At 39.8% G+C, this 14,576-nt stretch overlaps 1 protein-coding gene across 3 annotated transcripts in view; it reads right to left on the reverse strand.

Annotated features, from left to right (window-relative positions):
• Positions 1-14,576, reverse strand: part of NIPAL2 (NIPA like domain containing 2) — an 83,063-nt gene that overhangs the window by 38,933 nt on the left and 29,554 nt on the right. For 2 of the 3 annotated variants that reach the window (XM_018058278.1, XM_018058276.1), the window contains exon 4: positions 3,209-3,268. The exons of the other annotated variant lie outside the window; for it this stretch is intronic. In XM_018058278.1, the coding sequence (XP_017913767.1) occupies positions 3,209-3,268 (60 nt within the window). The remainder of the gene's footprint in view (positions 1-3,208; positions 3,269-14,576) is intronic. 3 annotated transcript variants of the gene reach the window in all.

Raw genomic sequence — 14,576 nt, forward strand, 5'->3', positions numbered from 1 at the left:
CTCAAAAAGCATTCAGTTCAGTTTAGTTCAGTCATTCAGTCGTGTCTGACTCTTTGTGACCCCATGAACCGCAGCACGCCAGGCCTCCCTGTTCATCACCAGCTCCAGGACTCCACCCAAACCCATGTCCATCGAGTCGGTGATGCCATCCAACCATTTCATCCTCTGTCGTCCCCTTCTCCTCCTGCCCTCAATCTTTCCCAAGCATTCAGGTAAACGGCAAAAAAAACTCAATCAGAGTTGTGGGAAATGTTAACTTTAATGTTATTAAAGTTCACTAAAATATCCTAATCAAGGTTTTCTCTCATGAAGAAACAGCACAAGGTGGTGGGTGGTGGTATTAATAGCTATGATAATAATAGCAGCCATTATTGAGGACGTATTACATGACAGACCCTCTTCCAAGAGTCCTACGTGCACAAGTTTTATATACTTGATTAATCCTATGATATAGGTAATACTATCTTCATTTTAAGGATGAGGAAATTTGGGGCTTAAAGGGATTAAGTAATTTAGTAAAAGTCACATAACTCTTTGAGTGGGAAATGGCAACCCACTCCAATATTCTCGCCTGGGAAATCCCACGGACAGAGGAGCCTAGTGGGCTACAGTCCATGGAGTTGCAAAAGAGTTGGACACGACTTAGCGACTAAACAACAACAAAGCAGATTTATAAATAAATGTCCCTGCATTTAAATGAGATGGCTCATGCAAAACACTTATAGCACCTGAGAGAAGTAGATATTTAATAAATCTTGGCTATTTTTAAAGTAAGAAAAATTAGCAAAGAATCAAAGAATCAATAGAGGGGTTTTTGTTTTGTTAGCTGTGTATGCGAGTGTATTTCCTATTTCTTACGTTTTCAGTATTACCTCTTAGGAATGAAGTTAATCATATAAATAATAATTTTATTATTAATAACAGGGCTTTCCATGTCTCAAAGTGCTTGTATCAATTATCCACTTTGACCCTTAAAATAGTCTTCTATATTTGTCAGCACACTGGCTTAGAGAAGTTAAGTAATACGTTGGCCACACAGTTGATAGCAGAAGTTGAATCCAGCTTTGAACACTTGAGAGTGAGTTTATTTTATATCCTTTGATGTTGATCTAGTTTAGTGCTTTTAGTAATGTTCAGTTGACCTTGGGTTTTCTAAGAATATAATCAAATCACTGGCACATATTGCTATTTCTATCTCTTCCCTTCCTATAGCTATGACTTCCATTGATTTCTCTCCTAATCCTCACTGGCAGTGCTTGTAGCACAGTAAACTCGTCTTATCTTTTCGTACGTTTGTCAACAGCGCTCAGGTTATTCCCTCTGTTTGCCACCCTCCAAATGCTTGGAGGTGGTCCATGCCTGTCCTATTCAGCTGTCAGAACTAATTCAAATGGTATCTGTGCTACAGAAAATCCTCTCTAAGCTTTCTAACTAGAGTAATCTCTCTTTATTCTAAACCAGTGGTTCTCAACCGGAGGCAATTTTGCCTGCCCTCCGCCCCCCAAGGGAGATTTGACGATGTTTGAAGTTATTTTTGGTGGTCATAACTGGGGCAGAGTGTGCTACTGGCAGCTAATGGGTAAAGGCCCAAAGGGATGCTGCTAAACACACTACAAGGCACAGGACATCCCCCTATGATGAATAAGCCAACCTAAAATGTTAGCAGTGCTGAGGTTGAGAAACTCTGTTCTAAACTAATGGTTCAGGCATTATAATACATATTATTTTCTACTTTTAAAAATGTATTTTTGTATACATTTGATCATTGACCATATTACTTGAAGGCAGGGATTCTGTCTTAATCATTGTTTTATCACAAGGGTTCATAATAATTGGCAAGACTTCCTCTATATCCATCTGTATTACTTCATTAAATACCTTACATTTATTTAAACATTAATCAGCCATTAATTATAAAAGATGACATACATAAGATTAAATGACTTAAAAGTTTCCATAAGACTTTTGATAAATGAGAAACATAACATAGGACCTAATTGCTTTAATCTATAAAACTCAGGCATTGCTCATTCTTATTTCTGATTCCATACAACATCCCCAAATGAGGCCATAACCATAGTACAAAAAAAGAGTATAGAAAAATAATGTATTTGAAAAGCCACAGTTCACATATGAATGCATTTGGAAAAACATTTTAACCATGAAAATTTGACAGTGTTGACTAAAAAACTCTACTAGCAGAATCAAATCAAGGAGGAAAAAGAAAAAGTGAAAACTCCTTCAAGACACTAGGCTCAAGGGAAACACGATCAGGGAAACAAATGTTCAACATACCAACACTGGTGTCACATTTAAACTCAAACACTTTTTTCTTTAATATGATCTCTTTGGAACTGAGTAGACGTGGCTTTATTTAAAGTGCCTAAAATCTCATACTCATTATCATATGTCGGCAGTAATTCAGACAGGATTTTGTCAAGGAAGAAAATATGAATTTTTATAATTCTTCTCACTAGTGGTATTTCCAATAAGAGGTAGAAGATACAATCAATATGTGATGGCTTTGCCGTGCAGCAGAAACATTTTTTTACAGCCAGTAAAGCTACTGTGATTTTTCATTAATAGCTGTATTTCTAAATTAAAAAGAAAAATTTTTTTTTGGCTATACTGCACGGCTTATGAGCTCTTAAGTTTCCTGACCGGGAATTGAACCCATATCCTTAGCAGTGAGTACGTGGAGTCCTCACCACTGGATTGCCAGGGAATTCCCTGTAAATAAAAATTTGAAGATCAATATTCTATGTTACTTTTGGAAAAGCCTAACAAAAAATTAGGTAGTTAATTGGTACATCTAATTTTTGGATGTGGTTTTCATTTTCATGCAGTCCCTTCATGCAACAATCTATCAAATATGTCCTTTGAAGTGGACACTCTATTAGGTAACACAGATGTTTTCTTGGATTTTATTACGTTCATAAAACTTTCATAACATCCACAATAGTAATAATACTGTAATAATGATCTGCTGTGGTCAATAGCTTGGGCAGCAGCCTCAATGAAGATGCACGTATTTTATGTCAAAGAGCAGATGGCAACTCCAAGGCAGAATAGCGTTCGCCTCTAGATGACACTATATCCATTTCAGTAATTTGTTCCTTGCTTTTAAAGCACACATTTTCAATGGATAGGATTAGTTATTTCCTCATCAAACAGAGCTTTAATTATCTGAATTAAATAATTAACTTACCTAGTAAATCCGAGGCTCGCAAATTTTCTCTCAGAAACATAACAGAAATAATAGCACTACCTAGAAAGAAAATGGCCATTAGAGGTGTTTCCAAGTATAAAAACACATGTTATGCAACACCATTTGAAAGGAGTCAAGTAGTCTCCGGTCTCACTAGCTGTGTCCTGGTCAGAGACACCCGGCGACTGTGGCTGTGGAAACGGCCTCTGTTCCCCTCATGGCTGAGGATTCACGGAAATGGGCCTGCTTCATAATGAACCTGCAGCAGTGACCGGGATGGTGCATGGTATACAGTGAGGGCTTAATAAAGGCTGACTGAATGACTAAATGCCTGAGTGAAAAGAAAAGAATGAAAGAAAGAGGTAGGGAGGGAGTAAGGAAGGTAGAGACAGAAGGGAAGGATGGAAAGGCAGAAAGAGACAGAAGGGAAGGAAAAAAGAAAGGACAAAGAAAACCCCCCTAACTTCATATCTCAAACTGACACGTACTTCCCCTCGCTTCCTCCCATAATCCCTCTTCCAAGGATACCTCCATTGAGCACCAGGACCCGAGGACTCCTCCCGGACTCCCCTCTCCTTCACACGACTCATCCAACAGCCTACTGGGTCAGTTAGGTTGGGATTTCACTGTCTCTCAAGTCCAGCCCTGCCTCTTCATTCCCTCTGTCACAGTTCCAGCCAGCTTCACCTCAGGCTTAGACGGTGGTAACAGCTCCCCTCTGGAGCCTCCCATTTCACTACCCCTTCCCCATAGGACTACAGGCATCTTTCTAAAAGGCAAATCAAATGAAAATCCACAGCTTAAAACCTCTTAATGGCTTCCTGTCATACAGAGGACAAAGGCCAAACTGCTAAGCATAACATTCAAAAACAGCCACAGTTTTACTCCTGACAATTTCCTTGCCGTGTTCGCTCTTCATCTCTTCTATATTCAGTGTCCACTGTCACTAAATTAATCATAATCCCCAGAAGCACCACTGAGTTTCATGCTAAAGGATTTTTCTACAAGTGGTTCCCTGTGCATCTCTGTCTCCATCTTTTAACCCAACTCTAGACTCAAGCATCACCTCTGGATTCTCCCAGACTGAGTTGACCACTCCACCCATATGCATCATTACCCCTCATACAGCTTTCTCATTACATAAGACTTTTTTTTTTTTTTGGCCTGTTTTCCACAAAAGATATTTAGGCTTTTTTATTGTGGTGTTGGAGAAGACTCTTGAGAGTCCCTTGGACTGCAAGGAGATCCAACCAGTCCACTCTGAAGGAGATCAGCCCTGGGATTTCTTTGGAAGGAATGATGCTAAGGCTGAAACTCCAGTACTTTGGCCACCTCATGAGAAGAGTTGACTCATCGGAAAAGACTGATGCTGGGAGGGATTGGGGGCAGGAGGAGAAGGGGACGACAGAGGATGAGATGGCTGGATGGCATCACTGACTCGATGGACGTGAGTGTGAATGAACTCCGGGAGATGGTGATGGACAGGGAGGCGTGGCGTGCTGCGATTCATGGGGTTGCAAAGAGTCGGACACGACTGAGCGACTGAACTGAACAGAACTGACTGATTCTAAGAAATGTCTTTTTAAAAACTATTTATTCGGCTGTGTTGGGTCTTAGTTGTGGCATGCCCTGTAGTGAGTGCGATCTCAGTTCCCTGACCAGGGACTGAACTCACAACCCCTGCATTGGAAGGCAGATTCTCAACTACTGGACCTGAGATATATCTTATGAGATAGGACCTGGAAGTCCTGAGATATGTCTCACTTTTTGAAGATCTCTTGTATGTAGTTAGTGTGTGTGTGTTAGTTGCTCAGTCATGTCCAACTCTTTGGGATCCCATGGACTGTAGCCCACCAGGCTCCTCCATCCATGGAGTTCTCTAGGCATGAATATTGGAGTGGGTAGCCATTCCCTTCTCCAGGGGATCTTCCTGACCCAGGGATTGAACCCAGGGCTCCTGAATTAAAGACGGATTCTTAACCATCTGAGCCACCAGGGAAGCCCAAGGAGTTAGTACCCAGCACATAAATAAAAGGGTTGGTGGGATCTCCTGCATTTGTTGACCCTCTTTCCCATTACTGATGCTAATGAACCCTCAACCTTAACACCGAACCATGACCTACTAAGATGTGTGGGGTAAGCTGAATCTGAGTTGTTCTTCCTCTGGAATCATGAGACAATGGGAACATCCAAATTTGCAATAATACAAACACAAAAACCAAAACTTCACAACATAACTTGCATTTAAAATTTTTTAAAAAACCATTGGCTGAACTTTTTGTTTTCTTAAACCAAAAATACAGAAAGAAAAATCACTACAAAATAATATAATCATCTAGAAAAACCCCCCACAGTTAATATACTTGTGTGTTTACTTCCTTTTTGTTGAGATGAAATTATAATGCAAAATTTCTTTTTTTAGTTACTGTACTGAAAACAATTTGCCATATCATTAAAAATTCTTCATAGATATAATTTTAATGAATCTGAATTATAATCCACCAAATCAGTTACATTTGAATGTAACTCTATCTGGTGTTGGGGTTTCCCTAGTGGCTCAGATGGTAAAGAATCTGCTTGCAATACAGGAAATCTGGGTTCAATCCCTGGGTCAGGATGATCCTCTGGAGAAGTGATTGGCAACCCACTCCAGTATTCTTGCCTAGAGAATTCTATGGGCAAAGGAGCCTGGCAGGCCACAGTCCATGGGATCACAAAGAGTTGGAAATGACTGAGCGACTAACACACACACATATCTGGTATTCTGGCAACTGATTTAAAATAAAAGCACAAATCTACACCAGAAACCTTCACTCAAGACAAGCTGGGATCTCCATATGCTTCCTCCATCTTTTTCTCAACCCAGCTCTCTCTCATTCAAGGGAGACACGTTCTTGCAGAGCTTTCCTGGGCAAGTTATTTATAGAAACAGAGGTTTCACACAAAATAAACAGAGCATGGGAAACACCCACCAAGCATGAGTTTGACTGTGTGGCATGGCCACTCTTCAGAAGAAAAGTTATGACAAACCTAGATAGCATATTAAAAACCAGAGACATCACTTTGCCAACAAAGGTCTGTATAGTCAAAGCTGTGGTTTTTCCAGTAGTCATGTATGGATATGAGAGCTGGACCATAGAGAAGGCTGAGTGCTGAAGAATCGATGCTTTTGAACCGTGGTGCTAGAGAAGACTCTTGAGAGTCCCTTGGACAGCAAGGAGATCAAACCAGTCCATCCCAAAGGAAATAAACCCTGAACATTCATTGGAAGACCTGATGCTGAAGCTGAAACTCCACTACTTTGGCCATATGATGCAAAGAGCTGACACACTGGAAAAGACCCTGAAATTGGGAAAGATTGAGGGCAGGAGGAGAAGTGGGTAACAGGATGAAGTGGTTGGATGGCATCACTGACTCAGTGGACATGAGTTTGAGCAAACTCCGGGAGATAGTGAAGGACAGGGAAGCCTGGTGTGCTGTAGTCCATGGGGTCACAAAGAGTTGGATACAACTTAGCAACTGAACAACAACAGTGGCTTTAGAACATGAAAGCAATATTTTCTACAGATAAATTAATGTATAGATACATAGCTTATTGCCATAAGAACTGAGTTTGGGACTAGCATAAAAATGTATGAAAAATTTCTATTTTAGATTTGGACCAAATAATTCAAGGAAACTAATTTCACACTTTAGAGCATTAGAAAAGGTATATTAAAAAAATCAAGATCTTATTCCCAACTCCCATTACTAACGTCCTATGTATATGGAAGGAATCTTTCCAAGCAGCCCTTCTCCAGGGGATCTTCTCCACCAAGGAATCAAACCAGGGTCTCCTGCATTGCAGGTAGATTCTTTACCAGCTAAGCTACCAGGAAACCCCTTCCAAGCAGAGGGAGATGGATTAACAATAGGTAACAATAAAAAAAATAGGTAAAGTATCATTACACTGCTGCTGCAGCTGCTGCTGCTGCGTCGCTTCAGTCGTGTCCAACTCTGTGTGATCCCAGAGACGGCAGTCCACCAGGCTCCCTCGTCCCTGGGATTCTCCAGGCAAGAACACTGGAGTGGGTTGCCATTTCCTTCTCCAATGCATGAAAGTGAAAAGTGAAAGTGAAGTCGCTCAGTCATGTCTGACTCCTATCGACCCCATGGACTGCAGCCTACCGGGCTCCCCGTCCATGGGATTTTCCAGGCAAGAGTACTGGAGTGGGGTGCGATTGCCTTCTCTGATCATTACACTAACACATACTAAATGCATTCCATTATAACAATCCTTGAGAAGTCTATTTCACAGTGAAGGATTCCATCAGGAAGGGAGACATTGCTTACATGGAATAAGGAGATTTTAGAGCTAGCAGGAGATACAGAGATAATCGACTCTAGGTTCTAACCTTTACAGTTGGGAAACTGAGGTCCAAAGGTCTCCTATTTATTGATCTTTTCATTTAACAAACATTTATATTACAGCACAGCTGGAACCGGCACCCATATTTCCTTGTCCCACTTCAGAGCCCTTTCTAGCATACTATACTCCATTTCCTTCCTTAGAGTAAGAAAGGCATCATTTTCCTACCCATTGCTAAGCCACAGTTTCAGAAATAATGTCACTTTCAGAAGGAAGACAGAAGAACACTATGCAGTAGACAATTTCATTGCTAAAAGCAAAAAGGACATGATTGGTAACAATAAACTTGGAATATACTATATACATCAAATTATATCAATTGCCATAAAATAGTTATCAGAGTCTTATGAAACACAAATATACTACTTTTACTTTCTGAAAGAATTTATGTGCCTGATGTATTTTCCATAAGTTTTGAGAGAATATGTAATTTGCTACAAAATTTTAGCTAAGATAAGGGAATGAGATTTTTAAAAAATTTATCTAGCAAAGAAAGTAATGAAAAAGAACATTCTATTAAGATACATCTACTTATAACTAATTTATCTTGCAAAACATGATTAAAATGAGATCTGTATTGAGCAAAAAGACAGTTTCTGAGCAACAGCTAATAACATGATTTCTAAGAACAGCAGTAAATTTTAATTTTATTTATATTTAATTGGAGGATGATTGCTTTACAATGTTGTGTTGGTTTCTGCCGTACAACAAGAATCAGTCATAATTAGATATACACATACTCCCTCTTGAGCCACCCTCCCCACTCCCATCCCACCCTTTCAGGTTGTCAAGAACAGTAGTAAATTTTTTAAATGAGAAAAAAATAAGCAAACTGCACTGTTCCCATATACATCTGCAATCAGAGATCTGTCAAACTCAGCCCTGTCTAGTTGTTGCTATAACAACAACCTTGTCTTCTAAACATGTACAAGGAAGGGAAAACTATTACCCTTTTATTTCTATAGTAAAAATTAATATTTAAAAATACAGCATCTTAAGATTAATAGTTTAAAAAGCATTGAAACAGATGATACTGGTAACTGAACAGATTTTTACTAAGCATATTAAACTAAAGTTACTACGGAGCCCTAACTTCAGCATTCACAGTTTTATGTACGTTTTTGACTAAAGGCATCATTGAGCTGAGGCTCATAAATCCTTTTCCATGCTGGCTTTCACAGGTTATGCTTCTATACAGAGAATGCTCCCAGACACAGGCCTACACAGAGTGCTCCTGGCACAGGAGTTAATTCATTGAATGGTGAACACAGTGACTCCAGACGTACAGTGGACCACAATGATTAAATGCATTTTTAAAAAGAGGTAGCCTATGAAAGATAACACGCCCAAATTCAAACAGTGGTTATGTAGGAATCGTGGAAAAAAATACAGCGGGAATACTAAGTAAGAGAAAAGGACAAAAAGCATCTTCTTATATTTTCTTTGGTCCAAAAGAGTGCCCCCACGGTGCCGTTTATTAACGTATTCACACAGCCTTGATCATAATACCTCGTGGTCAGGAGAACCAACAACAGTTATAATGGACCGACTCCTGTTGGGAAGCCATCTGTGCTCTTTTTGGTGATGGAGCGTCCCCTGGCTTGCAGGCAGAATGGAAACGATTTCCTGTCAGGGCTGTGTACAAGGGTGAGATACATGGACATTCTGACTTGGATTTCCAGATGGAAACAGACAGAGGCCAAGCCAAGATCCCCGTGCTCCAGCTGCACCAGGTGTATGAGGAGCTGTCAGCCCCACGTGTAGACGTGCTTCAGTTTGCAGCGTGATGATATATGTGCACATTTTACCTAAAATCTCTCCTCCAACACAAATAATAATTTCTTTTTTATTAAGGGTTTAAGAACACAAAAGAGGCTTCAGTAACTATTCAAATGTGTTATGGTATGGCTATTTTTTCGTTCACATTTATTTACTTTTCTCCACTTTTTTACCCTTTTATGACCACTGCTATAAAGATAGATTTAACCCAAAGTTTTAAAAAATCAATTACACTTTATTTAAATGTGAGTATGTATATGACATTCTTATCTGATTCAGCTGGAAAGGAAAAAACCTTTGGTTCCAGGGTCACAAACCCAAACTGGCCAACAGGGGCAAATTGGGTAATCCTCTAAAGAAGAAGGAACAATGGGGGTGGTGGGCTGTGTTGATCAGGGGCTGTGGGCCTGTGGTGACCTGGCATACACAAGATCAATGAAAGGCGGTAGCCAGAACTCAAGTCCTAGCCAACTTTAAGTTCAGTGTTACTGGATCTGATTCTTTAAGACAAAAATCCAGTTTTTGTGCATCACTGTCCAATTTTTAAACATGGGAAATTAATATGTATTCTTAAAAAGCATTCTTTGAGCCAAACAAATACAGCAGAGGCCCGATCTGGTCTACAGGCCACCCCTTTGTAAACTCTGATCTAGTCCGCAAATGAAAATTCCATCAGCTCGCCTGCCTAGATATTCAATTTATTGTTTAACCTCTATAATCTGAAGAGAAACCAGGGTATACGTTTATAATACAGGGAAGCAGAACACAAAATACTAAAGAAAACACTCTTATTAAAAAAAAAAAAAAAGATCCCATGACATGAAAAGAACATATTTATACAATAATGCTACAAACAGTTCCTCACATGTAAATATCTGGCTTGTGGTTTCTGACCGCTTAAAACGGCAACTTTATTGTGCTGCTAAAAAGCAAACCACAGAAGCACTTTCATGTTGGTCACAATCAAACTTCAAATACGTGGGCATGTTGAGTGCACTCACAGGCTCAAGCAACTCTAACCATTTTGAGGTACTGACTTCTCCAAAAGGATCACTCCTCTTTAGTTGCAGAATTGGAGGAGAGAAGTATGTCAATTACAGTGAATTCCAAGGAATTAGGATTCGAAAGTCTGAGGATGTGACACTGAAAAATGTTTCTTGGCAGAAAAGGAAGTTGTCCCACCACCTATATTGGCAGGAAAGTACCCGATAATTCATGTTAGTGAAGATCGCTAAACTGTGGAGAAAACAGAACCTTCCTACACCATTGGTGGGAAGGTAAATTGGTACAGCCACTGTGGAGAACAGTACGGAAGTTCCCTAAAAAACTAAAAATAGACTTACCATATGATCTGGAATTCCACTCCTGAGCACACATCCAGACAAAACTATAATTCAGAGAGATACATGCACCCCTATATTCATCGCAGCACTATTCACAACAGTCAGGACATGCAAGAAACCTTAAATGTCCACTGAGATGAGTTGACAGGTGAGTGGATAAAGAAGGTGCAATACACACACAATGGAGTATTGCTCGGCCATGAACAGAATGACACAGTGCCATCTGCAGCAACATGGACCTAGAGATTTTCACATTAAGTAAAGTAAGGCCGACAGGGAAAGACAACTACTGTGTTATCACTTATTTGTGGAATCTAAGAAAACGATACAAATGAATTTATTCGCAACACAGAAAGAAACTCACAGACATAGAAAATAAACTTATGGTTACACTCCAGATGTAAATACAAAGCAGGAAAACAAGGACCTACTGCATAGCGCAGGGAGGCACACTCAATATTTTTTATAACACTCTATCATGGAAAAGAGTCTGAAAAACACACACATATATAACTAAATCACTTTGCTGTATACATGAAACTGACACAATATTGTAAGTTAACTACACCTCTGTTTTTTAAAAAAGAGAAAAAATTGCTATTGTCATTTATTGAAGATAATGAAATTATAGGTAACATGCATAATTTCAAATGAGGAAAGTTACCTGGATTAAGAACAAATATCTTTTCTACATTTTTTTGATATACATTAGTGATTAAATTGAATGAAAGGACTCCAAAAATGTAAAAATACTATCACTGACAGGATTAACTCTGTGTTATACATGTAATAGCACAATATATCATCAGCAGCAATTTCTTTAGAAATATTCTGTGGTGTCCTCAAAAAGTAAGGATGGGTGGAAAAGATGTTTCAAATAAAGGTTTCTGGGTTTTAGGAATGCTTTCAGCTGAGAGTGCATGAGCAGACATGAAATGAGGACTTCGGGGATTTATTCCACACATTTTATTTGGGCAGGTTTTTGGGACAAATGTGCTAAGGCAGACAACCCAGCAAGCCACCGAGAAAAGGGATATTTTACGCATATTTTCAGGGTAAAAACAAGCGTCCGTGTGAAGTGCCACCATCACAGGCAGCCCATGAGCCCTGGCAGCCTCATTGAGGCTGGCGCCGAGCACAGGGCATTAAAGGACAGAGAATCCGCCGCATCGAGGTTTGTGGGACGCTACAGGTCACTCGCTCATGGGCCTGTTTGTGTTTTCCTTCATTTGTTTCTAATAAAAATCTTGGAGACCAAAGTTACTGCTTGAGATGACTTCTCTGGAATTCCAAAAGGCCTCACCAGGGTTTTCTGGCTGTGCTAGGACCATTGTTTAATGAAATACAGACACATTGCAGCTTACAGCTTCATAACGGCACACAGAAATACATGAAACAACATATATTTCCACATCATGAATCTCAATTTGAACAAAAGCCAGCATGCTAGGGAAAATGCACGGTGGAAAAGACTTACCAGTCATCTGCTTCATTCTCGCCTCATTTTCTCAGTGCAGTTCAGATCTCCAGCCTTAATTCAAATTAGCTGAGTCACACAGGGTGACTACTTCTCTTAGGAAATTTTCCCAGGGCCAAGGAGACCTCACTGCTATTAATTTTATCATTCCATATAAAATTCCAAGTGTTTGATCTCATATAACTCATCGTGAATTTAATCTACTTATTACTCACTTCTACTCACTTGGGCAGTAATTAAGTAAAATAACAAGGTTATTTTGTACCATACAGTACCCGGCACAGTGGATGCTCATTCAGCATTAGTTTCCTACCTTTAACTATTTCTAAACTGTTACCTGAATTTAATTTTGGAAAAGTTGATCTATTCTCTGAACTCTAATTACTTTCAATCATTACACTCAGAGGTATAGAACTGAAAAATATCCATCATGTTTTATTTCCCCTACCCTTCCTGCCCCCACAACAATATCCCTTCATATCCCACTCCCTAGCTACCCCTAGACAAGTCAATTTTATACTGAGAGAAGTCTACCATGAACCTCCTTCATTTTCTGTGGCTTCAACTCTGCAGTTTATTGATAACTTTATTATTTTCACTCATCTCTCAACGGTTATGCATAGTATGGATCACCATCGGTGGATAAACAGAAAAAAGAAAACATGAAATGTAAGGGCACATTTTGTATTAATAGATGCACAAATACTCTAACTCAACCCCCCAAAGGACAGGCTTATAAACCTGTAAGTATTTACAGAAGTGAATATTCACAAGTTCTTTGCAATAAATGTTTAACCATTGCACTTCATCAGGAACTGAAATCTTTTAAATAACACCTTGGAGAAGGAAATGGCAACCCACTCCAGTATTCTTGCCTGGAGAATCCCATAGACAGAGGAGCCTGGCAGGCTACAGTTTATGGGATTGCAAAGAGTCAGACACAACTGAAGTGAGAGAGCAAACAAACACCACCCTGGAACAGAACAGAACACTTCTCTTTCAATATCCTAGAACAGGACATCCTAGAACACTCAATCCTCACTTTATCAAAATTCAAATTCAAACCAATTCTGTGAGGCTGTATTGTATGATTTCTTGTATCATGCTGTCCTGAAAAAATCAGACAGCCGGCAACATGACACATAGTCCCAATCTCCTGGTCTCAGCTGAATGGCCAAGATGAACATTAAGCAGGTCATTCGGAGCATGAGGAGCGTTGCCAAAGGGGAAGTAAGGGCCAAAGCTTCTACACGCAGTTGAACAGGTTGCGCACTGCACAAAGACACTACAGTTGAGGGGGCACCATCCACATCTCAGATCTTGGTGCTTTGTATATTTCTCAGGACAATTTTCTGACAGATGTCACTAGCGTGTCCTGCTCCAATCACATTATTGTATTAAGATAATCTGCACACCAAAATAAAGTATTATGAGAAAGGCTGCCTTTTTCTAATTCACAAAAGGGCACCAAATAGATGAGAGGATGGCCCATGCAGGGTTCTAAGGGAGCAGAGAAGAAGCCAGTTTAATTTAGTACAGGAGCAAAAAAAAAAAAAAAAAAAAAAAGGCCTCCTGGGGAAGAGGGACAGGAAAGATTAGCAGCAGTTTAAAATTTTATTACAAACTGCACAGAATACCCAACTTATTTCTCTTTATTGGATTTCTGGTGCAATAAATAGTTTCTCAGAAAAACACTTTCTCAAATTGCAGTTAGATCTGAATGTCTCTCTGAAGTTAATTAGCAAGTGAACAAAAGTGCTCTGAAGCCAGAGCAAGAAGACAGAGTTGCACGCACATTTCAGACTGTTTTCCCTTGGACAAAATTCTGTGTCTGTTTTTTATATGTATTTTGTTTTGCTAGGGTATTTGGAAATTCTGGTATTTTCCAACACATTTTGGTGGGGAATATGTGGAGGAGTCAAAAGATAATTGCTGCTTAATGGCTGAACAAATGAGCTGTGAGGAGCCTACCCTTCTTCTCCCTGAGAATTAATTAATTACTGGAGGACCGACACTGAAGCTGAAGCTCCAATACTTCGGTATCCTGATGCGAACAACCGACTCATTAGAAAAGACTCTGATGCTGGGAAAGATTGAGGGGAGGAGGTGTAGGGGGCAACGGAGGATGAGATGGTTGGATGGCATCACTGACTCAGTGAACATGAGTTTGAGCAAACTCTGGGAGATAGTGAAGGACAGGGAAGCCTGGTGTGCTTCAGTCCCAGGGGTTGCAAAGAGTCGGACACGACTTTCGCGACTGAACAACAATGGTAAGGATGATAAAAGGCATTTCTTGAAGTGGTTCATTCATTTTTGAGAATTTAACAACCAGGCATCTTCAGAAGCACGGAAGTAAACTCC

Source organism: Capra hircus, chromosome 14, assembly GCF_001704415.2.
Source record: "Capra hircus breed San Clemente chromosome 14, ASM170441v1, whole genome shotgun sequence".
NCBI lineage: Eukaryota > Metazoa > Chordata > Mammalia > Artiodactyla > Bovidae > Capra > Capra hircus.